General features: G+C 41.1%; 1 protein-coding gene across 1 annotated transcript; it reads right to left on the bottom strand.

Moving 5' to 3' along the window:
- Nucleotides 1-3,360: 3,360 nt before the first annotated feature.
- Nucleotides 3,361-22,830, bottom strand: traf2b (Tnf receptor-associated factor 2b). The gene is made up of 11 exons (XM_080509823.1): nucleotides 22,706-22,830; nucleotides 17,455-17,657; nucleotides 15,200-15,278; nucleotides 14,174-14,272; nucleotides 11,301-11,462; nucleotides 11,127-11,201; nucleotides 9,716-9,790; nucleotides 8,146-8,385; nucleotides 6,609-6,912; nucleotides 6,364-6,512; nucleotides 3,361-5,109 (listed from the first exon to the last, which is right to left on the bottom strand). Exons 2-11 carry the CDS (start codon nucleotides 17,628-17,630, stop codon nucleotides 4,891-4,893), a joined length of 1,578 nt encoding a protein of 525 aa, XP_080365949.1. The 5' UTR covers nucleotides 17,631-17,657; nucleotides 22,706-22,830; the 3' UTR covers nucleotides 3,361-4,890.
- Between the last annotated feature and the right edge of the window lie 797 nt (nucleotides 22,831-23,627).

Here is a 23,627-nt window from a genome sequence, read left to right as displayed (position 1 = left end):
CTTTGTCCTCTGACTTATTCTTTCACCGGCTCGACCTGTCGCATGTGATTTCACTCAAGATGTTTGACTTGTTTGTTATAAAAACACGTTATAAAGAAAGCTTCTTTTCTATTTGACCTTTATTCTTTGTTTCCTCTCTTGCGTGTGACAGTTCTTCTGACTCAGGTCAGACAATGAGGCGCCAAAACTGAAACAATGCAACAGGAAGTCGGTTTAACGTCTTTTAATAAATACTTCTATTGTTAACGTCGACGGTGCGAAGCGGCTCCGCCTCACTGAAATGATAATAATCCACCCGCCACAGCCAAACACCTCCAGGGCAGTCCCACATGGAAAGAACCTATATAAACATATAGGTTTTAATATAGGTTTTTAATATATGTGACATATATAAAATTGGCCGTTTTCCTATAATATGTGTACACATATACGTGCATACAAGTACCTCTATAGGTACATATATGCACGTATATATGTGTGCATATATGCACCTATATGTTCTTCTTGCATAATTGTTTTTTAGTTAATTAATGCCTTGATAATGTATGACCGTGAGATATATCAAGGTTCAAGGTGTTTTATTTGTCATTTCAACAGTAAAAGCCAGGTTTCACAGTATAATGAAATTCTTACTTTGCCGTCTACCCTGGTGCCAACATACATAAATAAATAAGTATATACACAAGAAAATAGAATAAAATAACAGAGCAGTGCAAAATATATATATGTGGAAATAAAGAAGCAGTACAGGAGACCTATATGGCCTGTATATTCACATATATGCACCTAAAATTTGCCTATATGTGGCATATATACGCATGTATGCAGCATATAAACTGCTTATGTGTTTCATATATGCACATATATCCTCATATGGGTTCTTTCCATGTGGGGTGAATCGTGTCAAATGATGAGAAGAAGCTCAATCAGGTCCACCGAAAAAAAAAAAAAAAAAAAAAAAAACGAGAAACGCTGCCTGCATGGAGGGTTTCAGCGTCCCGAGACTGGAGACACGCATGTATTATCGTTTTCTTTTCAGAGAGGTTTCTCGTTTCCACGGTAACGTATTGAAAGTTTGAAAAAGTTTGCCACTAACTGACCCAGTAGAGTTCGTCAGAAGCTCGACCACAAGTTCTATAAAAGCGACATTTATTCTCCAGAATAGATAAAAAAAAACACACAAAAAAACAGGTTCCACAATGTTGTGGGCCGTTTGTTAACCCGGATATTTTCAAAGTAATTTCCTGCAACGCTTCATAAACTGATTAAATTTACATGAACACGGGGGAACTTCACTGATTTCAAAAGTAAAACTATAGTTTCAGTGTTACTCTGAGTGATTTTTTTTTTTTTTTTATGACAACAATTTCTGTCTCATGAAAGCAGGTCAAAACAAACACTTTCCTTTTTGGTCTGTTTCACTTACTTTTTTTTTTTTTTGTTTTTTTTTTTGAATGACCTAAAAAAAATATTGGTGGGCAGATAACTTATTTAAAAATAATTTCAAAATTTTCTTTCCAAGTAACAAGATTACTTTGTATTGTTTAAAAAAACAAACAAAAAAACCAAACATAAATCCACGTCTCACCCTTGTGGGGTGAGATCTGTATCACCCTCCAACTCCGTCTCCATGGAAACGGGGAAAACGCAATATTTGAGAACGCACTGGGGCGTCGGAAGCAGTGGAAAAATGCAACTTTTGGAAAATGCTCCATCTCAGTCTCCATGGAAACGAGTTACGGCACAACTTTTTGTAAACGGCACCATCTCTTGAAAGCAGTGAAAAATGCAACTTTTTGAAAATTTCTCCATCTCAGTATCTATGGAAATGAGGGAAGGTGTGATTTATTTATTTTTTTTTCTTTTTGTTGAAAACGCTTTTTTTTTTTTTTTTTTTTTTTTTTTTTAAACAAAAAGTAGTCTTGTTACTTGGTCCACCAATACCTTTTTAGGTCATTTCGAGAGAAAAAAATAATAGTAATTTGGATAAAAATGTAAGTGAAACAATTTGTTTTGACCTGCTTTCATGAGACAGAAAATTTTGTCATAAAAAAAAAATATCCCTCAGAGTAAAACTGAAATGTTCCAACTATGGTTTCACTTTTGAAATCAGTGAAGTTCCCCCGTGTTTATATACATTTATCAGTTTATGAAGCGTTGCAGGAAATTACTAAGAAAGTATCCGGGTTAATAAACGGACCACAACATTGTGGAAACTGTTTTTTTTAATCTGTTCTGGAGAATAAATGTGTCACTTTTATAGAACTTGTGGTCGAGTTTCTAACGAACTCTACTGGGAAACTTCTCAAACTCGCATGTGCAGATAAATCAACATGTTGTATGTTATTCATGTTACAGGGCCGGAGATGCTCATTTGTTAGCGTTTACAAATCTTATCGTGAAGGGCAAATTGCGGACTTCCTGTTGGATTTAGGTCCGGGGTGTCGGCGGGTGATTTTTAGGTCTCGACGAGACGAATAATTGAGTTTTGGTTTCATCACTCTACGACATTCGTACGGGCCGTAGGGGCCGTTTGAGTGATTGTAGGTGGCGCTAGAGAGCACCTTCTGGCACTATGGGGGTTCATTTTTTTTACATTTTCTTATATTTTTCACCAGTCTTGATGAGCGGGTGAAATGTGTTGAGCATTTCAGCGAGTTTCGGGGGTCAAATTTGTTTTTCCCCAGCGGAAATGGCGTTTGCGTGAGGGTCCTGTTTTTTAGGTGAAAATCTTACTTTGAAAGGCAAATTGCAGACTTCCTGTTGAACCTAAAGAAAAGTGAACTTGCCGAAAATGTTTGAAAGGAAAAAACGGGAGGGGGGCTCTGAGTTCATATCCATGGAAACAAGAGGGGGAAAGCTACTTTTTGCACTTGGTGCTTTTATTTTGACAGTCGCCGTAAAAACAATCCAACTTGGTCTAGGTGTTCTCCCGTAGAGCATATTGTTGAGCAACGGCGCCCACTAGTGGCCCAACATGCTAAACTACATTGTTGTTGCTGTTCGCGTGAGCCGTTGTCATGGAAACGGGGCCTTAACGAGCATAAAACAGTCCCAAATCCTCACTAATAATATGAATCCAAGCCTTGAATCTCATCATGTGATACGAGGATAATTGGGTCACGTTGTCTTCCCGGGACACAGACGTCACTAAACGGGTGATTACAAGTTCAGTTATTTATTTATTTTGTTTATTCAGTCAAATGAATAGTGATTAATCTCTGACTCTCCTTCAGGCGACTCCTGACCTGTCATGACGGATTCCGATGAGTCGTCTCCAAAACCCGTTGTTAAACAGTTACGGCAGGCGTGTCGAGGACATTTCACAACTTTCTCAGGTCAAGAAGGCGAGTCGTGACGTCCAGAATTGCGAGACTTTATTACACAGTGTATTACCAGTTAGTAATGTAGTGTCTGATGAAACAGTTAATTCACCATGAATTAATTTGTTGATTATTTTACCTTTAAGCCAGTTAGAAAAAAAAACATACTTCACATGTTGGGACTGGAAATCATAAATGTTCCTTCATTGTATTATTAATGAGTAACAATATTCCTTGCGAGGTATACATTTTCCCCTTTTACGTAATTTTACGTGGTCACAACTTAAAAAGCGGCTGCGGTGCCGTTATTTACAATCAATAAAACTCAATGCAACGGTAACAAAATGTAAAATATGTCAAAGAAAATGACACCAGACCTCGTTTTTGTCATTTTAAAGATCATTTTTTGACGCACTTCATGTCTCCAAATGGAGTTAGAGAACCTCGTTATGAAAAAGGACACCGCAGTGCCGCGTTGGACCACAAGGTGGTGTGTTGAGTAATTCAAAGAGGCGGCGAGAGGAATAGTTCATTCAAACAAAATATGGAGCAAATTAATAAAAAAAAAAAACCTAAAAGTGAAAGATACACCGATGCTAAAAACACACGCGGTTCCCCTTTAAGAGCCGTTTCACAAAAAAAACCCTGGTTTAGTTTCGTAAATGACATTCAGCTTTCCGGGAACGCCGCCCACTCTACCGCCACGACGAGTAAAGACTCGCATCAGAGTCTCCAGACGCCAGGAGAGTCTGAAAACTCACTAAAGCCGCATTAAAAAAATTTATAAAAACACGAGCAACCGGAGATTTTCTGACGTTCGCCAACCTGTTTTTCTAAAAATCTGTTATTATTCTAATTTATTATTCTATATTTCCACATTAGCTAAACACGACAGTTCATTAGATTGTATTTGGGCTGAACGTTAAATAGCAATGAGCCACTACAAGAAAATTAAATATATATATATAGTTTTATGCATACATACATAGGTTGTCTTTAAATATGTTATGTAATATAGATAAATCTACTGAAACAAGCCAGTAGCTGAATCATGTAGCTGTAGATGTTCCATAATTGTCATACAACTTTAAAAATGTTAGTTTTTTCAATGTATATTAGCTCCTCTGCGGTTTTGAATAATACGCAAATGACTTGTTGTTTTTTTTACTATGGATTAGTAGCGAAAGAGGCTATTTGTTTTTCTAAATAGCAGATTGAACAGCAACTAATTGATATAATTAACTTGTATGACGGAAACATAAATAGAAGAAATATTAGTCGTGTAAATAGAGCGAAGAATCTTTCTTCATAAATACACTTGTATAATAATAATATTATAATTTTACTAACTTGCCATTATTATATACGAGTTCATATGTTTTTTTTATATATATATATAAGTTATAGATGATTCTTGGGGTCAAGAACAGTGGAACCGCGTGGGCTGGATGGGACCCGGTGTCCCTCTGACCCCAGGTCAGCCCCTCCTGCCCCCCCCTCATATAGATTATATCCATTAATAGGCCGAGACGTCAGCGGTTGTCGGTTCCACTTCCACAGTGGAGCCTCACAGGCCCGTCAGGTCGACGATGGCCTTGATGAAGATGGTGTCGTCCCTCAGGTAGGGGCTCTTGCCGGCCAGCTTGGCCAGCGGGCAGAAGAGCGGGCAGCCGCTGGCGATGTTCATCTCGCTGATTGGCCGCTGGAAGGAGGTGGAGGTGACGTCGGGCCGGAAGGCGTCGATGATGTGCTCCCGGTTGTTCTGGTCCAGCAGCATCAGCGTCACCTGGAGGAGGGCGGGGGAATTGCAACCGCTTTATTTTTTGGTTTGAAAAAAAACAAAAAAACATTTTTGCCTCTGCCTGACGAGGAAGACCCCGTTTACGTTGTTACGTTGTCGTGTTTTTACAAGTTTCCGCATTTTCACCGCAACGTTTTCAAAACGATGGAACGTTGAAAACAATGCAGCCACAAGAGGGCGTTGTTGTTGTTTTTTCTGTTACACTAGAGAACAACACGCTATAAACATAAACAACGAGAGAACACACACATTCTCTCAACGACCAAGTTGGATTGTTATTATGGTGACTGTCAAAATAAAAGTACAGAGTTGGATTGTCATTATGATGACTGTCAAAATAAAACTAACAAGTTGGATTGTTATTATGGTGACTGTCAAAATAAAAGTACAGAGTTGGATTGTCATTATGATGACTGTCAAAATAAAACTAACAAGTTGGATTGTTATTATGGTGACTGTCAAAATAAAACTAACAAGTTGGATTGTTGTTACAGTGACTGACAAACTAAAACTACCAAGAGTGTCAAAATAAAATGACAGAGTTGGATTGTTATTTTAGTCACTGTCACAATAAAACTACCAAGTTGGATTGTTATTACGGTGACTGTCAAAATAAAATTACTGAGTTACATTGTCATTACGGTGACTGTCAAAATAAAACTACCAAGTTGGATTGTTATTACGGTGACTGTCAAAATAAAACTACCAAGAGTGTCAAAATAAAACTACTGAGTTGGATTGTTGTTATGGTTACTATCAAAATAAAACTACCAAGAGTGTCAAAATAAAACTACCGAGTTGGATTGTGATTATGGTCACTGTCAAAATAAAACTACCGAGTGTCAAAATAAAACTACCAAGTTGGATTGTGATTACGGTGACTGTCAAAATAAAACTACCAAGTTGGATTGTTATTACGGTGACTGTCAAAATAAAAGCACCGAGTCCCAGGAGAACATGGACTGGGAGTCACGACTCTCTGGAGGAAACGTCCCGATCGTCTCTACTGAGCATGTGCAGAAGGACAATCTTAACTAAAGGCATCATGCATACGAACAAGCAGTTTTCCCCGTTGCCACGGCGACGGACTCAAAGCAAAAGCTCCACCTTGGGACGGCGCCGCCGCCAGGTGAACGGAACCCCCCCCCCCCCCCCCCCCCCCCGACACATAGAGCACATGTGAAACCCCTGGACAGTTTGAAGCCCCGCCCCCTTCCCCTCAGCCCCGCCCCCTTTTACCTTCTGACTGAACGGCCACTTGAGCAGAGCGTCGCACTTCCCCTTCATGACGACGAAGAACAGCGACAGGTGCGTCCCCCGGCCGGTGCCGTCGCCGTTCAGGTACAGACGCAGGCACATCTTGTAGCCGTACTTGCTGGAGTAGAAAGCTGGAGGAGGTGGAGAAAAGGTGGAGCAAAGCGTGAGCGGAGCGCCGCCACCGTTTATGACCCCCATCCCTCCTCCACCCTCCTGAACAACGTTACCTGGCGAGAACATGGCGGGCGCCTGGCCGCCCACGGCGTTCTGCCGGCGCGCGGAGAAGTTGGCGATCTTCCAGACGTAGACGCCGTCGTAGGTGCAGAGGTGGAGCTCGCGCAGCAGCTGCTCCGTCTCCGACAGCTGCAGGTCCCTCATGCTCAGCGTGCGCTCCAGCTGCCGCACCTTGTTGGCCAGGTTCTCCACCTTCTCCTGGTCCAGGCGGTGCTGCTGGGAGAACGCCTCCATCGTCACCACGCCGCGCTCCACCTCCCGGTTCAGGACGCACACGATGCCCTCCAGGGCGCTCACCTGCGGGGGGGGGGGCGGGGAAAAGCTTTTATTTATTTATTTATTTTCATTGATCTTTTTTTGGTTGAAAAATACAAGTGTACACATCATATCCCTTTTTTTTTAAACAATAAAAATAGCAAGAACAATAGAACTCAGTCTATGACAGCAATATACTAATGAAATACTGCGAATGTAAAGTAAAAAGTAAACAACAAAAGAAAAGAGAAAAAAATAAAATAATAATTAAATTTAATTAAACATGAATAGGATAAGTAATAGCAATAATGATTTTAGAAAATAACAGTAACCACAACAATGACTAAGTAATAATAATGACAATAATAATTAAATGGGTGTATAGACAAGTATATATATATATATAAAAATAATATGCGCAAAATGACTTAAGTACAGATGGGTAACAATGAAGTACAACACCACAAGTTACATAAGTGTGGTAGAGGAATAACGGTGGCATATAAAGGGTGAACAACACCAGGAAAAAGCAAGAAAACTAAACAAAACAAAAAGCTTTTAACTTTACAACAGACGTGCACGTCAGGCTTTTATTTTGACAGTCCCCACAGGCGGACCATGCCAGGAGGAGAGGACACACAAAACCTCCTTCACTGCTGGTTGACGACTTACAACTAATAAACTAAACTACATGAATTAAACTAGTGTTTTTCAACAGGAATCAAGTAAATACAGGGAAAAAAAGTATTTCCCAATTTTTATTTTTTTTTTTAATAGTGACTCCCTCAGTGTGAAACCTGGACCTGATGGATGAAGAGCTGAGATCCTGGTTCACATTCTTCCTTTTCAAAAACTTCTCCATCACTGTCACTGACACAGTACTTTGATACAAGATGGTAGCAGGAGGTGGAGATGAACCACACTGACGTCTGTCACTTTACATTTCACCGGCAAAGTTCTGTGCTGCCATCTAGTGGTGAAGAGTATTTATACATGATTACTCTGCAACACACTGTCGGCTGTGAGAGCAAATGACTTTTTTATAGAAAAAATGTGAAATTGGATAATTTCCCATTTCCCAAACTCCCATGATGCATTGCCGCTCTCAGCTCCTTTATTGCTGCGCTCCACAGCGCAGCAGTTTTACTGTGAAAGGTACAGGAAGCTCCCAGCTTCAGACACCAGTTGAGCCGCCGTCGTGACCTGCAGCCGCAATTCTACGTTCTTCGTGCCGTTATTGTTGCGTGACGACGTCACGTCGGAGCCGGGACTCACTTTTTTCTCCAGATCCAAGGGATGCGCGGTGGCGGAGGCGGAGGCGGCGGCGGCGGTTGCCATGGAGACTCCCTCCTCAGGAGCGCGGTACAGACCAAGGCCGGAGTCCTCCTGCCACTCGCCGCCGCTGGCAGCGGCGGGGTCGCGGTACGGCGCCGCCGACACAACCGTGGACAGCAGCAGGCGCAGGTGCTCCATGGTGCTGCTCTGCTCGTGGTCGCTCAGCTTCCCGTTCTCCACCTGGAGGCCACGACAAACAACAACAACAACAACAACAATCCTTTAAAAAAAATTTTTTTAATCGGTTTTCATTGACGCACTTTGGGTTTTGATGATTGTCGTTAAATCGAGGATCTTTTCTGCTGCGTGAAGCAAAAACTGGACGACGAAAGTTCCAGACTTGAACGTTTACGATGAAGAAAATACGCTTTTTGTTGTCACTTTCCTTTAAAATCACATTTAAGTGGAGCCGCAAAACACGTTTAACCTTTAAAACGAGGCTCACGGGTTAAAATGTTTCACGTCTAGTTTTGATATACGCAAAAAAAAAACCTCTTTTTCTTACAGTTTCAGGGGTTTTTAAACTGATTTTATTGGTTTAACGCTCATTTTTTTCTGCTTTTTTTTGGTGATTTCTGTGTAATCAGAATATATACATAAAACTACCAAGAGTGTCAAAAATAAAACTACAGAGTTGGATTGTTATTACGGTGACTGTCAAAATAAAACTACCAAGAGTGTCAAAATAAAACTACCGAGTTGTATTGTTATTATGATGACTGTCAAAATAATGATTTCTGTGGAATCAGAATATATATATTTATATACACCTTCCAAAATACTGCAGAAAATGTGTGAAAAAACTATTTAAAAACTTGATCATTTTGAATATATATATGTTTTTAACATTTTTCATATACATCTTTTTGCGTATGTGTTCCCAACAGGCCAAAAATCCATCATAAGAAAAAAAAAAAAATTAAACCGTCTCGGATTTTAATATTTGCACGTTGACTGAATCATATATATTTTTTTAAATTTATTAGTTTATCTGGTAGGGACAGTGTATATTAATGAACGTCTATAAAACAGTGTAAATCTGCCAGATTATATAAAAAAAAATTTAATTTCCATCCGTTGTCCCTCGGCAGGTGACACAAGATACCGGAAACTTAAATAAAAAAAATAAATTTACAATAAATATTAATATTGCACTGCTCTACTGCCATTTAATTTCTTTCAATATTCGATATTTTACACTAAGAGGAGGAATTTTCCTTAAAGAATCTCTTGTAATAAAGTTTGGCCTGATGAAGCTGAACACAGCCGACACCTTTTATTTAAGCTGCAAATTATGAAATAAATCATCTTAATCATCTTCATATAGAACTAAAATATAGCAAAGTAAATGCTTCTCTGCCTAAACTCACAATTAAATCTGATTTTACTGGCGATTATATGGACGTGTTTCCACTTCTACCCTTAAAGCTGGTGTTTCTTCAACATTTCCTCTGTAATTTTCATTAGAATTAAAATAAAAAATGTAAAACGAGGTGAATGAGTGGCTCACCATGGATTTACAGCCCACGTCGCTGAAGGGACAGGCGCTCCTGGACTTGGCGCAGGACTTGATGTGATCGCTGAACTGAAGGACGGAAACATAGAGACAGAACATATAGAAGACATGAGACTCATGTACGTCCTACGTTTAGTTTTTTTTTTTTTAATAATACAAGTAAAAGATAGATTTGAGTGACCGTTCCAGTCTATATATGAAGACCTCTACCACGGCTCTTAGAATAAAAGCCGCTGCAGTGAAACGGAAGGTTTTTTTCCGCCGAGTGCCAGTTTTTTGAAAACCAGAACGTCTTTCATGTGGTTCCAAACCACTTTGTTCTTCCTCTTCCTGTTTCTACTTGTTCCACTTCTACTCACAAATAGGCAGTTTTATCGCCAGATCTGAATCCAGAGCAAAATGTGTACATGTACGTACAAGACAAAGTCGTCATGAGCGGAGGAGGAGGAGGAGGAGGGAGTATTACTCATGTGTACTCGAGTACAACGACTGTCACGCTGCAGTGACGAGAGTATTTGTAATGAGTTACTTCGTCCCCCGCTTGATTTTAACAGGTAGATTGTGTAGAAGAAGAACTTCCTGACAGTGCAGTCGTTTAAAAACTGCTTTCCTTATTCAGTCTGGCCGTCTAATCTCTCTCTCTCTTTCTCCTTATCTTTTTATCTCTCTTTATCTCTTTATCTGTCTCTCTCTCTCTCCGTCTGTCTGTCTCTCTCAATATCTGTCTCTCTCTTTCTCTTTCTCTCTCTCTATCTGTCTTTCTCTTTCTCTCTCTCTATCTGTCTGTCTCTCTCGATATCTGTCTCTCTCTCTATCTGTCTCTCTCTCTATATCTGTCTCTCTCTTTCTCTTTCTCTCTCTCTATCTGTCTCTCTCTCTCTATATCTGTCTCTCTCTTTCTCTCTCTCTATCTGTCTCTCTCTCTATCTGTCTCTCTCTCTATATCTGTCTCTCTCTTTCTCTTTCTCTCTCTCTATCTGTCTCTCTCTCTCTATATCTGTCTCTCTCTTTCTCTCTCTCTCTGTATCTGTCTGTCCCTTCTCTGTCCTCGTTCTCCGTCTGTTCTCTCTCTCTCTATCTCTATCTGTTTCTCTTTCTCTCTCTCTGTCCTTTCTCTCTCTCGCTTTCTCTCTCTGTATGTCCCCCCCTCTCTCTCTCTCTCTCTTTTCTCTATCTGTTCTCTCTCTCTCTCTCTCTCTCTCTCTCTTCCATCAGTAACAGATCAGCTGCCTTCTTATGACGATCTGTGAAAGACGGAATAGATGACGTTTCCTGTGTGTGTGTGTGTGTGTGTGTGTGTGCATATATATAAGTATAAATATACAGTAGGAGCATCAATCACTCCATGTGACGTGGGACACGTGTCCTGAGGACAGGAGGACAGGAAGCGACTGAATCATCAGACCTTTTCTCTGGGGATCTTCTTCTTGCCACAGTCTTTGCACTGCAGTGGGAACTTCACACAGATCTCGTCGTGGGCCTGGAACACACACACACACACACACACACACACCACACGTTATTTCCTACGTACTCTCACACACACACACACACACACTCATCTCCTCCCTCCTCCCACCTTGATGTCCTTGAAGTTGAAGGAGGTCTTGCAGTACTTGCAGTTGAGGGTTCTGGCTCCACACTCTCTCTCGCTGTGTCGGTCCTTGTCTGAGCGCAGGACGGACAGACTGCAGGCGTCACACTGGACCTTGTCCAGCTCACACTGACCTTCATGCTGCGACTGGAAACACACACACACACACAAAAAAAAGCTCTATGTGACGTTTATTCAAAACAGCAGTATATAAAAAGGGCCTTTTTTCTCAATCCCACACTGATCATACAGGCCCTTTCAAGTCGCTTTGATGTTGCATGAAATAAACACAACACAAGTCGTTGGACTGTGGTCGTGCAGGCGTGTCGACAGCTGCAGCCTTTCACAATAACAGCAGCCACCCCACAGAGAGAAAAACAAGATTTCACAAAGTATTGCACAACAACCCCGTGAGTGTCATTTTGTCACGAGGAGTTTGTAAAAAAACCACAAAAAAAACAGCCTTAAATGTAAGATTTTTGGATATTTCACCGAGATTCGCTTTATGTTGAAGTTGTCGTCATTTTTAATCACATACTCTGCACCGCGACAAAGGAAAAGCTTTAAAATGTACATTTAAAGGTTATTATTGCACTATTTTACCAATCCGACCCCCTCGAGAGGAAACTGGACTGTATGTGACTCCTGAATTCAAATGTTTCACACCACTACATTAAATCAGAACTTGGTACACAGAGGAATTGTTAAGGTTAAATATGAGTGTTTCAAAATATAGCCTGAAGAATGTGTGCCCAGATAAATATTCCAGGTTTTGAAATTCGTGCTCCAGGCAGAGTAACTTCTGGTTCAAAGGCTGAACGGCTCCGTCGTCCAATCAGAGAGCTCGTCTGCTGATCTTCCTTTGAAGTTAATGGTGTTGTGTTTTTTCATTTGTTGTTGTATTTTTTTCATTTGTTGTTGTGTTTTTTCATTTGTGTTGTGTTTTTCAATTTGTTGTTGTGTTTTTTCAATTTGTTGTTGTGTTTTTTCATTTGTTGTTGTGTTTTTGAATTTGCAGTTGTGTTTTTGAATTTGCTGTTGTGTTTTTTCATTTGTGTTGTGTTTTTGAATTTGTTGTTGTGTTTTTTCATTTGTGTTGTGTTTTTTCAATTTGTTGTTGTTTTTTCATTTGTGTTGTGTTTTTGAATTTGTTGTTGTGTTTTTTCATTTGCTGTTGTGTTTTTTCATTTGTTGTTGTGTTTTTTCATTTGTCTTGTGTTTTTGAATTTGCAGTTGTGTTTTTGAATTTGTTGTTGTGTTTTTTCATTTGTGTTGTGTTTTTTCATTTGCTGTTGTGTTTTTTCATTTGTCTTGTGTTTTTGAATTTGCAGTTGTGTTTAATGATTTGTCGTTGTGGTTTGCACTTCAGGGCCACCGTAGGATTCTAACGTTCCCGGGAACCAGAGGAGGCGGAGCTTGTGAATCAGCAGGTTTCAATGGCCGCCACCGACGAGCACGAGGTGGAGAGAAAATCTCAGGTAGGCTCGGCTGGTTTTTCCCCCGATTTGACTGTTAAATGTTGTCGCATGACGCCTAAAGCAAACAACCGTAAAACAAAAGCTCGTCTCTGAAGGTTCAGTCTGTGTAGGGTTTTGTCGGGATTGTTGTGCAGGGCTGGGCCGTTTCCCAATAAAATGAAGCGTTGCCAAAAAAAAGACCCAACCCACAAACAAACGCCCGGCGGTGTATCACACGGTCCTGTAATAATTTTATGAGCACTGCCCAAACAGGTTGTATTATTTTTATATCCTGTCGTCATGAAGCGCAAACACGAGGTTCCTCGTGAGGTTCTTCGTCTGGCGGGGGAAAAGTGCAAAACAAGCGGAATAATCTGCGTCTTTCTCTGTGAACGCATCGTTTTTATACAAACCAGGTCTCGCGTACAAATATGAGAATATTTCAAATCGGAAAAATCAAAAAGTTGATGGGTTTGCTTCAGAAACAGTGGATGTGTGTGCGTGTGTGTGTGTGTGTGTGTGTTACGACCATTGCGTGTGTGTTACGAACTTGCACTATTTTGAGCGATAATTTATTTTTTTATATAAATTTTTTTACTTCACTTATTATTTTTCCCTTAATTAATAAATAAAAAAAAAAAGTTATATTTCCCCCCCAAATTCATGCCCTTTAACTTTATCAAAGTTAAAAATTCTAAATTAATAACACTTTTTTGGGGGTTTGGCTTTTTTTTTTTCCCCCTCTTGCTTTTTTCTTGAGTTATACTTTTTAAAAATTTTACTTTTAATGTTTTCCTAATTTATATATATATTTTGCAGATTGAAAAAAAAAATGTTTCTTTACTGAATTAATTTTTTTACTTATATATATATTTTCCCTTCATTTATACTTTTTTTGAGGGTGGGGGTTATTTCTCAATTTTTCCTTAAGTTAAACTTTAAAAAAAATTTACTTAGAATTTTTTCCTTTATTTATATATTTTTTTCCTATTATATATATTTAAATTTTGTAATTTTTTTTACTGAATTTTTTTTGTCATTAATCCCCCCCCCTTTATTTACACTCTTAAAAACTGTAAATACACACACATACATTTTTGGCATTTTTAATATCTTAACCTATCTTTGACTGTTCGAGCCGGGACTTTCCACCGAGCTGTTGTTGATGAGTGATCTGGGGACTTTCCATGCATGCAAGCTTTCACTTCCTGTTTCTCTGCTGCTGCTGCTGCTGCTGCTGCAGCCCATGAAATGAAAAGCTCCGGGCCTTTCTAGGAAGGGTCGTACATGCAGCCTGTGTCAAGTTGCACTGCTGACTAAAGTGAAAGACTAAAGTTGAAAGACGTGTCGACGTCGGTGTGATTCAGCGTCGGTGTCGCGAGCGTGAACTGGACACCTCACCTCGTACTCCTTGATAGATCCGGTCCAGGTGCAGCTGTGGTTGAAACATCTGGCCGGCAGGCTGGCGATTTCTCGACCTGCCGCATTGTCTGGGAAGGCCTGGGAGAGAACGGGGAGAGAACAAAGGCTTCAGTGATGTCACAAAGCCGCTGATTGAGATGGTGTGTCTGAGGAAATCCCCTCACTGTCTCACTGTGCGGTCATATGTTTCTGTCTGGCTGTCTGATATGAAGGAGGAGGGGGGAGGGGGGGGGTTTACCAGTGAAATTAAAGCGTCAGAATAACGACATGGAACTGCAAATTTTCCTTTGTTTTACTGCAGATGTTTCCAAAGTGTGGCAGGATGCCCACCCCTTCCCCCGCCTTGGTATTGTTTCATTGAATGTTGGATTTCCTCTGGTTGTTCCACATAAAAAAAAATAATATATATATATAGAGTTCATAGCTGTCGGCCTTCAAAGGCTATAAAAACCCAGTTCTTCTCAATTTGTTTTCATAACAATTAATTCATGCGCGTTTCTCATTGGAAAAGAAAAATCAAGCTGGGAAAAGACATTTCCCTGAACCCCATCATTCCCCCCGACCCCCCATCATTCCCCCCGACCCCCCCATTTGTTCTGCTGCTGCACCCAAATTCTACAAACTCCCCGTTAACCCCCAGAAGCTCCGCCCCAAACAACCTCCGACAGCCTCTAATCTACGGCCCGGTTTACACGACATCATTTAAAGTGAAAACACTTTGCGTCAGCTTTTTCTTTTTTTGTTGTCGTTTTTCAAAAGTTTTGCGATAAGACGATGTAGCTAGCATGTCGGGCCACTAGTGGGTGCTGTTTGTTTGTTTTTTTGTTTTTTTTCAATGACACCACACACACATTCCTGCAGTGAACGACACGCTACAAACAGTTTCCAGTGGCTCCGAACGGCGTCGTCATGTAAACGGACGCCCAACAGAAGTTTTTTTTTTTTCGCGTTTCCACTTTGAAAACGTTGTCGCGTGTAAACAAGGCGCACGTGTCCGACACTCACCTCGTTGCTGTTCAGAATGGAAATGGGCTCCTCGTAAATCTCCTCCTGTCTGCAGGCTTCGCAAGGCTTTGGGCCAGAGCTGATGGACAGAACAGGTTGGTAAAGAAAAAAACCAAAACAAAAACAAACACCGTACTTCGCCAACGGTCAGCAACAAATTTCCTGGAATGCCTGCTGACCGCGGCCGGATGTCGGCAGGTCATGAATCAATGCAGCGAGAGTGAGAGGAGCAGATTCGTCTCGGTGGCAGAAGCAGCAAAGAAACTGAAAAAACGTTCGAGACGAAATACGCCGACGGAAACGAGAGAGAGTGTGTGCAGCGGCGACGAGAAAAACAAAAAACAGGCACGTGAGTTTTGGAATTTTGAGGAAAGGCCAGTAGAAGAAATGGCTTCTGGTTTTTCTTCTTACATTTCTATCTGATTTGATTCTTCAGTTCCAGATGAATTAAATCCGCCGCAATAGGATATGTGAGAATTATGCTAACGTATACATTTAAGAAAGCGAAATGTAGGTCTGCAAATTAGGTTTATTAATCAATATTTTTTTTAGAATACAGTAAATACAACCGACGTCGGTGTCAAATGAGTTGAACAGCTGAAAGACATTGTCGATTGTTTTCGAGTGACAGTGAGTGAAAAAACATAAAAAGGACACCAGAAAAAAAACAACAACAACACACAAGGTCTAGCTAGCAAATAAACAGTGAATCGGACAAAAACAGGAAGTCCAGGCGGAAAACATGCCGACCAAATGAAAAGCAGCGAGTTTGAAAGTAAATCACATTGTGTGTAAGACGTGTGACGACTCATTTTGTGCACCAGGTGGCAGCAGTGAGCCATAGCTCTACTTCGAGCGATCAGTCAATCAATTAAATAAATAAATAGATAAATATGAGGTATAAGCTCACACAATTGTTGCAGAGAGCTTCAGCACTTGTAAGTCATGCGACTCACTGTACCCCCTTGTGGCACAAAGTGGCGTTACAAGACTGGTCTGCAACACTGACGGAAATTACATACTGTACCTTTTAACAAACAAAAATACACTTAAAAAAAAAAAGTGCTGTAAATAGCGAGTATAGACTTCGCGTGCATTGTAGAGAATCTATTGTTTTCACTTCTACTTTAGTAAAAACATTATGCTCATCTCCAATTTTCCTTAAATGAAGACTGCGGGTGCTTCAAGTATGTTGTAAGATTATCAGTTTTACAGATTTTTTTTGAATATTGTCATTATTAAACATGAGGGGGGCGGCAAAGAGCCTGTGACAATTAGTCATGCAGTAATAAACAACCAGTGAGTGGATGAGGAGGCAAAGGAAGAAAAAGAAAATGGACCATCGGAGTGAATCAGCATCCTTGTGATTCACTGACATCCATGTGAAAGAGTCCAGACATGTGAGGAAGAAGTCTGCAGTGAGTAGCTGATTTTAGGTGGCTGGGGGGGGGGGGGGGGGGGGGGGATTCCAGAGGCGAGTAGAGATAAGTAACACAGAAGCATGTCCACGGAGAAGCCCCCCCCTGGCTGACGAGCTCAACGTGCCTCGATGTGGGCGGAGTCAGTGTTGAGGTGGGTTGGGTTTGTGGGAGACGTGCTCGCCAAGCGTGTCTCGTTACAACGTCTTCACTTCAGTAAAGGCCGATTCATCCATTTTGTCGGTTTCAGCTCGCTAATGACCATCAGTCACATTCTAATCGTGTTTAGCTTGTAACGTCGTCGCTGTGGGAGCCCCGCTGCTCGTTAACATGTCGGAGGGCGGAGTTACGCGATGCACCCGAACGCATCACTCAGAGCTGTCCGCCGTGAAGCAGCTCATTTCTCGCTTCCCAACGTTTTTCAGAAATACATTTCTCTGAACTGTTTCAACTGAGCTTTTTCTGTTGGAGCGATGCGTTCAGGTACATCACGTAACTCCGCCTTCCGACATATCTAACGAGCCACGAGGTCGCACGCTAAACATGATTAAAATATGGCCGACAGTCAGTCGCGAGCTGGAAGCTCCAGCAGTGCGGCACCGACAGACTCCGTCCCGGACGGTGGACACGGGCCGAGCTGAGAAATTGACCCTGCAGTGTCGAACTTGACGAATTGGCCTTTAGTTTCCTCTCGGTTTCACACTCTCCGGATCATAAGTGCCTCCAACGTTTGACTCCGCCCACATTCCAAAACGTGAGCTCCGCAGTCAGGGGTGATTGTGTCCACTGGGAGGGGAAGCATGAGGAAGGGGGGGGTCTCTGGGACCTCCGGTCTACCTGGTGAGCAGCTTGAAGCAGTGAACGCAGAAGCGATGGCCGCACTGAGCCTGGACCGGCTTCCTCAGGACCAGGTGACACTGCTGACATTTGTATTTATTCTCCATGGGCACCGACAGGACGCTGAGGGGAATCCCCGGGGAGGAGGTGGTGTAGGCCAGAGAGATGCGAGCCATTCTTCTCCATCAAACTGCTGCTATATCCTGTGGGACGACGCCGCCATGAAAAGAAAACAAAAAAACTGTTTATGACTAACCAGTGATTTACTTGCGGTAAAACACACACTGTCTGGTTTCCCCTCTGACTTCACCTGGAAATTACTAGCTTGACTGACGAGTAGCAATTAAAAGCTTTTACGCAAAAATCTCCACGGACAAACAGCCGGCGGTGTCTGTGAACCAGGTCCGAGTGGACGAGTCCAACCGTCCCGCCGGAGATTAAACATCGTAACCTTGACTTTAGGCCGCCGTGTCAAACGGACGGCCACGTCTTTATCGGCCGATCGGTCGTAAAGCCGCCACTCCTCCCGTCATAAACGAAGCGTCGGTCCGGCTCATGAAAGGCAGTCAAATACAGTCTTTATTACCCCGCTGCAGACGCTGTGGCGTCGGTACGGGACAGATCCGCCACGTCAGCGACCCGACGACTCTGGAGATGGAATCGGCCGGTCGTAGACAAAGATCCCACATGTCCCAAGGCTCAACCGCATTTCTCAATTGATTTGTTTGAACGAGCTCTCTATGCAAATCCGTTATTGAGGGTGACGCCTTGTTTTGTTTGTACGTTCAGATGCAGCAACAAAAAAGGCTTTTGAAATTTAATTCCTGGAAGGACAAAAACCCAAAACACTCTTTGTTTGGTGACTCTTTGTGTTTGGACTGTTGGTGGAGTCGTGGATTAAAATGGCAGTCGGTTGAAGGGTTGTTCACACGATAACCCTCCAGGTGTTTCGTGTTTACACAACGGCACGTTTCCATAGAAGCGGCACAAATGCTGAAAACAACGTCGTAGTTCTAGCATGATGGTAGTTTCTGTACTTGTTCAGGTTTTCCCAAAAAAGTTGCGTTTTCTGTGGCTCCGAGCAACTTTGTCGTTTGTAAAACGCAACGGAAAGTCTAAACGGGACCTGAAGAAATACTTGCACCAATGGAAACCGTCTGGACACGACATTTTTTAATCAGTTGCTCAGCTTTGCGTGTGTCAGCATTTGAAAAATTGCCAAAGCTTTGATGTGAGCTTTGATCTGCAGTAACTTGCCTTCTACAGTACCGAACCTGTGGCAATGACGAGCATGCATTTTGAGTCGTCGTCAGACGAGTCTTCACACCCCTGGCTGATGCAACACCGCAAGTCGGTCGGCGGTTAGACGGTTGACTCATAGCAGTGATGCAAGGAACGCATTTTGAAAGTGGTGCCACTTTTCAGTAAAAGGAAACTGTGCTTTTCTACGTTGCGTCGTTCCCAACGTGGCGCATCATTTGAACAATGTTCAACTAGAATTTCCTGCTCCCTCTCGTGGCTTCTTCCAGAACAATGTTTGACAGATAAGGTTATATTGACACTGGATTGGAGCCCGGTGCACTTTTGATACGGACGGTAGACCTTCATTCACGAGTTTTATCGTCAGTCGCAGGAGTTTGGTGAATAGATTTAAATAGATTGGCGCTTCCGGAGGGGATTCCTCCAGTTGAACAATGTCTTGCCACAGTCGTCGTTGAAAGGAAGTCTTGAGAAGTTGGAGACGGTACGGTCCCTTTCCTTCACACTCGGCCAGATCGTGAACACATGAAGAGGCGTGTTGGTGTTTGCAGCTTCAGGCTTGAGACGACAGATGAGATGATATCAAATATCTACTGTGTTTGCTGTGAGATGAGACTTCTTCATAATGTCGGATAGGATCTGTGTGCAACCGGAAACTAAACAAAAAGGAACAACGTGTACCTCACGGTACGGTCGCTTGCCAACGCTGCACAGCCTTGCATAACATTGGACTTTTGTGTCCGGCTTTAGAACGTCGTCCTATATTTAGACTGACGTATTTTTTTTAATTTGTTGACATCTGTTGACTCTCTGCCGCCTCGTACAAAAGGAATTTCCACAACAAGGAGTGACTTCATCTTTCTTGCCTTTCGCAACACGGGATTTCACCACAAGGTGGCGCAACGGGTTCGTCACAGAGGGCAGGGCTGTGAGCCACGGCGGCTGACGTTGACGTTTAAAAGCACAACGTGGACCTGAAAACTCACACGTGTCACCAGTCCTGACGGCTGACTTTTATTGGGGCAAATTGAGATTAAAGTTAAAAAATACATAAGATAAAATAAAGTAAATAAAGATTAAAAATAAATGGGATGAAATTTGTCACCTGTGAGAAATTCTGACATGAACTGCAGTCCATGGATTTGACCAGCAGGGGCGCTCTTTAGTCTGAATGGTGGTGAGAGGAGCCGACTAGATTTGAGCTCCAGCTACTTGTGGCTAAATGTTTTATGCCTTCGACGATGTAAATGCGCCAATAAAAATTGTAACGCTCACGTGTAAATGGTAAAATACAACATTGATGAATTTGGCAGGCATTTTATTCAAATTTCAAGTTTGTCATGCCTCGTAAAAAGGGCAGTTCAATAAATATGAACTTGTTAATGATATGTTAATATGTTTATAGGTCATATAGCACCATTTTCCCCATAGTTTATTGGTGATATTTTCAAAATAAATGCATCGGATGAGCTGGCCCGGAAGGAAAACGTACTTTGAATTTGAGCAAATTGAGTCGTCGCCCAGTGTCGCTCAAAAGAAAAAGGAAGTGAAGAAGTTACTGAGAACATGAACTTGCCCAACACTCGTTAAAAAGGTCGGTCGCACATCATTTGCCGTTGAAAACTCTGGTGTGTTTCCAGAACAGTGTGTTTGTTTTTCCATAAACGGCAGATGTCGTTAAGCCAGCCGACTGAAACGCCACACACACACACACACCCACTGCACGACGCCGTTTCTTTTGAACATTTCCAACCAAAGTTTCCAGCCGATGTCGGCATGCAAAGTTAATAGTCTGCAAAAAAAAACGACAACATGCAAGCGCATGCAAGTTCTGCATGGAATATCTTCAACAATCTTGATTTACGTGACGTTTGTCTGTTCGTGCACAGTGTTTGTTGCTGCTGCAAACCCGTACAAGTTATATAATCACACCAACACCCAGGAATGAATTGTTGCCAATTACAAGAAGAACACGAGCGCCTCCCTACAATCAAATGGCTCCCAGGAAGGCACAGAAACAGAATTTGTTTAACGTTTGTTTTCGAAACTGCATTTTGCAGCTGCTTTTTAGAGAACTCCTTTTGCTGATGTGGAATGTTCCTAAATCCTCTTTTCAGTAAGTTGCTCTATAATTAAATTAAAAGGCCCTTTGGCTTTAGACGAGTCAGGAAATGAGAGGCTGTTGGCTCAAAACGAATGAAAAGAGAGTTTAACTACACTGCAATTAACGACCTGAACCACGACAACTTACGAAACAGAAAAGCTTATTCTCTGACTGATTTAATCGTACATCCTGCTCATCGCGGGACTTTTACACAAGGAAAATGAGAAAAGGCGTGAACGCATAAAAGCAAATTACTTTGATATGACATGAACTCAAATGTGATTTTTAAAAGAATTCCCTCCTTCTTCTTCCATGATAAACTTTAACATCATTGTCCAAACTTTTAAAATCATCAAGAGAAAACGTTTTTTTTTATCCGTTTTGAAAGCGTTTTGACCTCTTATATATTGTCTATTACTCATTTTTACTCGGATATCTCAGGCCACATTTCTGTGTTTGGAAAAAAAAAAAAACACAAACCACTGAATTCTCTTGAAATGTGATAAGATATGATGATCGCTGAGTCACAAGATTATTCAAAATGATATGCAGATAAGATGGAGACTAATGAGTAAGTTGCTTTTGCTTCACATATGAGTCACTGGTGGAATTTCTTCCTTGTCATTATAAGACGTCCTTCTGAAACTCATCCATTCTGTTAAAAAATGCAACTATATCATGACCCCCCCCCCTTTTTTTTCACATCCAGTCCATGGAATGTTTTGTTGAGTCAGTGGGTTTGAGATGACGTCCAGGCAAGGAGGGGACGACGTTACTACCATTAAATGGAATTTACTTAGTAATAAATGGAATTTACTTGGTAGTAATGCACACGTGTGCCTGACAAGTGACTCACTGAATACTAGAAGGTTCTGAAGCTGATCCAATCGGTTGAAAACAAAAGAAATGCGTCCGAGTAGCCAAGTAGAAACTCCAGTTTGCTGCGAGTGCAATGAAATAAGACGAGTTCCAGTTTGACTTTTCTCCTCGAAAAGTGAAACTCTGCAGACTAAAAAGTCCCAAAAACAAGGAAAATGACCCCCCGTTTCAACTTTAACCAACAAAACCAGTAGCTTCATATCTAGATCATAGAATCTCTATGGCTTTTACTGATTAATACTGGAACTATGTGCATGTATGAAGCATGGGCTGAGATCTGAGCCCAACGAGAGACTTACTGAAGGCTAGAACCTCTGAAACTGTAAACAAAACAAACACAAAAAACCACCTTAACAAGTTAAAATTTGTAAACAAAGCTTCAGTTGTTCAGACACTGGTCCAGACTAAAGTCCAGACTTATTGGTTGAATCACAAGATGATTTGTCAATGGGTTACAGATGGAGACAATGAGGGGACTGTATTCAATGGAAGTTACTTTAAATACTGTACGAAGTATTTGATAAGATCTGTGGCTGACAACTGACGTCCAGAAAGTTCTGCAGCTGATCTATTTAGCTTAAAAACAAAAACAAACAAAAAATGCATCTCGTTCAAGTTTGCAAGCAAAAAAAAAAAGAAATAGTTTAGTTTTAAAAAAGGATCAAACCACATACATTTGTCAATGAGTCAGACAAAAAGTACAGGAATAATTAAAAACAACAACAACAACAACAAAAACGACTCCTGTCTTAACTTCACAAGCAAAACTAGTCGATTCAAATTGAATCCCCAAAAAATCGAGGCGGAGTTTCTAAAGTTTGTTCCAGAGGCTCGTTCTACGTTTTAAAAGCAGCTTCCTTCGGGCTGCAGGAGCGACGAACAGCCTCCCGGAGCCTCGCGCCATGTTTCTGCTCCGGAGCTCCTTCATCCCTCCTCCTCCTCCTCTCTAAACTCTCGCAAAACTCAAAGTAATCCGACTTTTTTTTTTTTTTTTTTTTTTTTACTCACCGAGCTGGGCTGGAGCGTCGCAAAAATAAAGTGTCACTGTATTTGTACGACTTCTAACTTCTTGTATTTCCCAGCGCTTCCGCTGTTCTGACGGGACTTCCCCTCTTCCTCCTCCCTCTTCCTCGCGCTGGGCCATAAAAGCTCGCGCTGGCAGCACTTCGACACCACACAGTGTTTTACGCTCCGTGTTTCCAAACCGCCACTTTCAGCAACCTTAATAAATTATTACCCTTTATTTAAATAAATTAAATAAAAAATAATAAATAATTCAGGAAAGGTAAGTGTGTCAGTTAAGCTAACTTTAGATAGATAGATAATTACTTTATCCATCCCCGAAGGGAAATTGTTTTGTTGCAGCAACCTGGTACGTACGAATATTATAAAATACAATAGAATAGTAATAAAAGTAAAAAAAAAAAATATAAAAAAAAATCTGGGTATAAGACATAAAGTAAAACACAGAACGGAACATGGGCACGAGATAAAAGCAAGATGAATAAATAGTAAGGTGCAGTGGCAGAGCCATTAGAAGTAGGCATTATATAATAATAATAACAATAATACAGATAATAACAATGTGTAATAGTGTATAATAGTCGTGTATAGTACTAATAATAATGGTAGCAATAACATAACAATAACAATATGGTAGCAATAAAATAACAATAACAATATATATATATATCAGTCATAATAATAATAATATAATAATAATACCAATTGTAGTTGTATACTTATAATTAGAATACCAATGGTAATAGTGTACTTGCACATGTATAAATATATGTATATGTACATGCAATATGCCATATGAAATATATGATATAATATAAGTATCAATGTAATTTAGTCCAGGTAATTACTTCATGTCACCGCCTTCTGAGTTGTTGCTAGGTTACCAAAACCGAATGACCTTCTATTT

Source organism: Blennius ocellaris (genome assembly GCF_963422515.1).
Source record: "Blennius ocellaris genome assembly, chromosome: 15".
In the NCBI taxonomy this organism is placed as follows: domain Eukaryota; kingdom Metazoa; phylum Chordata; class Actinopteri; order Blenniiformes; family Blenniidae; genus Blennius; species Blennius ocellaris.
The sequence above is the reverse complement of the archived record's forward strand: the minus strand, read 5'-3'. Positions and strand labels throughout refer to the sequence as shown.

Coding starts and splice junctions, on each gene's coding strand:
- traf2b (XM_080509823.1), bottom strand. CDS start 17,630: ATGGCTCGCATCTCTCTGGCCTACACCACCTCCTCCCCGGGGATTCCC. Junction 11,463..14,173: donor GATCTATCAAGGAGTACGAG/GTGAGGTGTCCA, acceptor GTGTGTTTCCAG/TCGCAGCATGAAGGTCAGTG. Junction 6,513..6,608: donor GCCCGCCATGTTCTCGCCAG/GTAACGTTGTTC, acceptor CACCTCCTCCAG/CTTTCTACTCCAGCAAGTAC.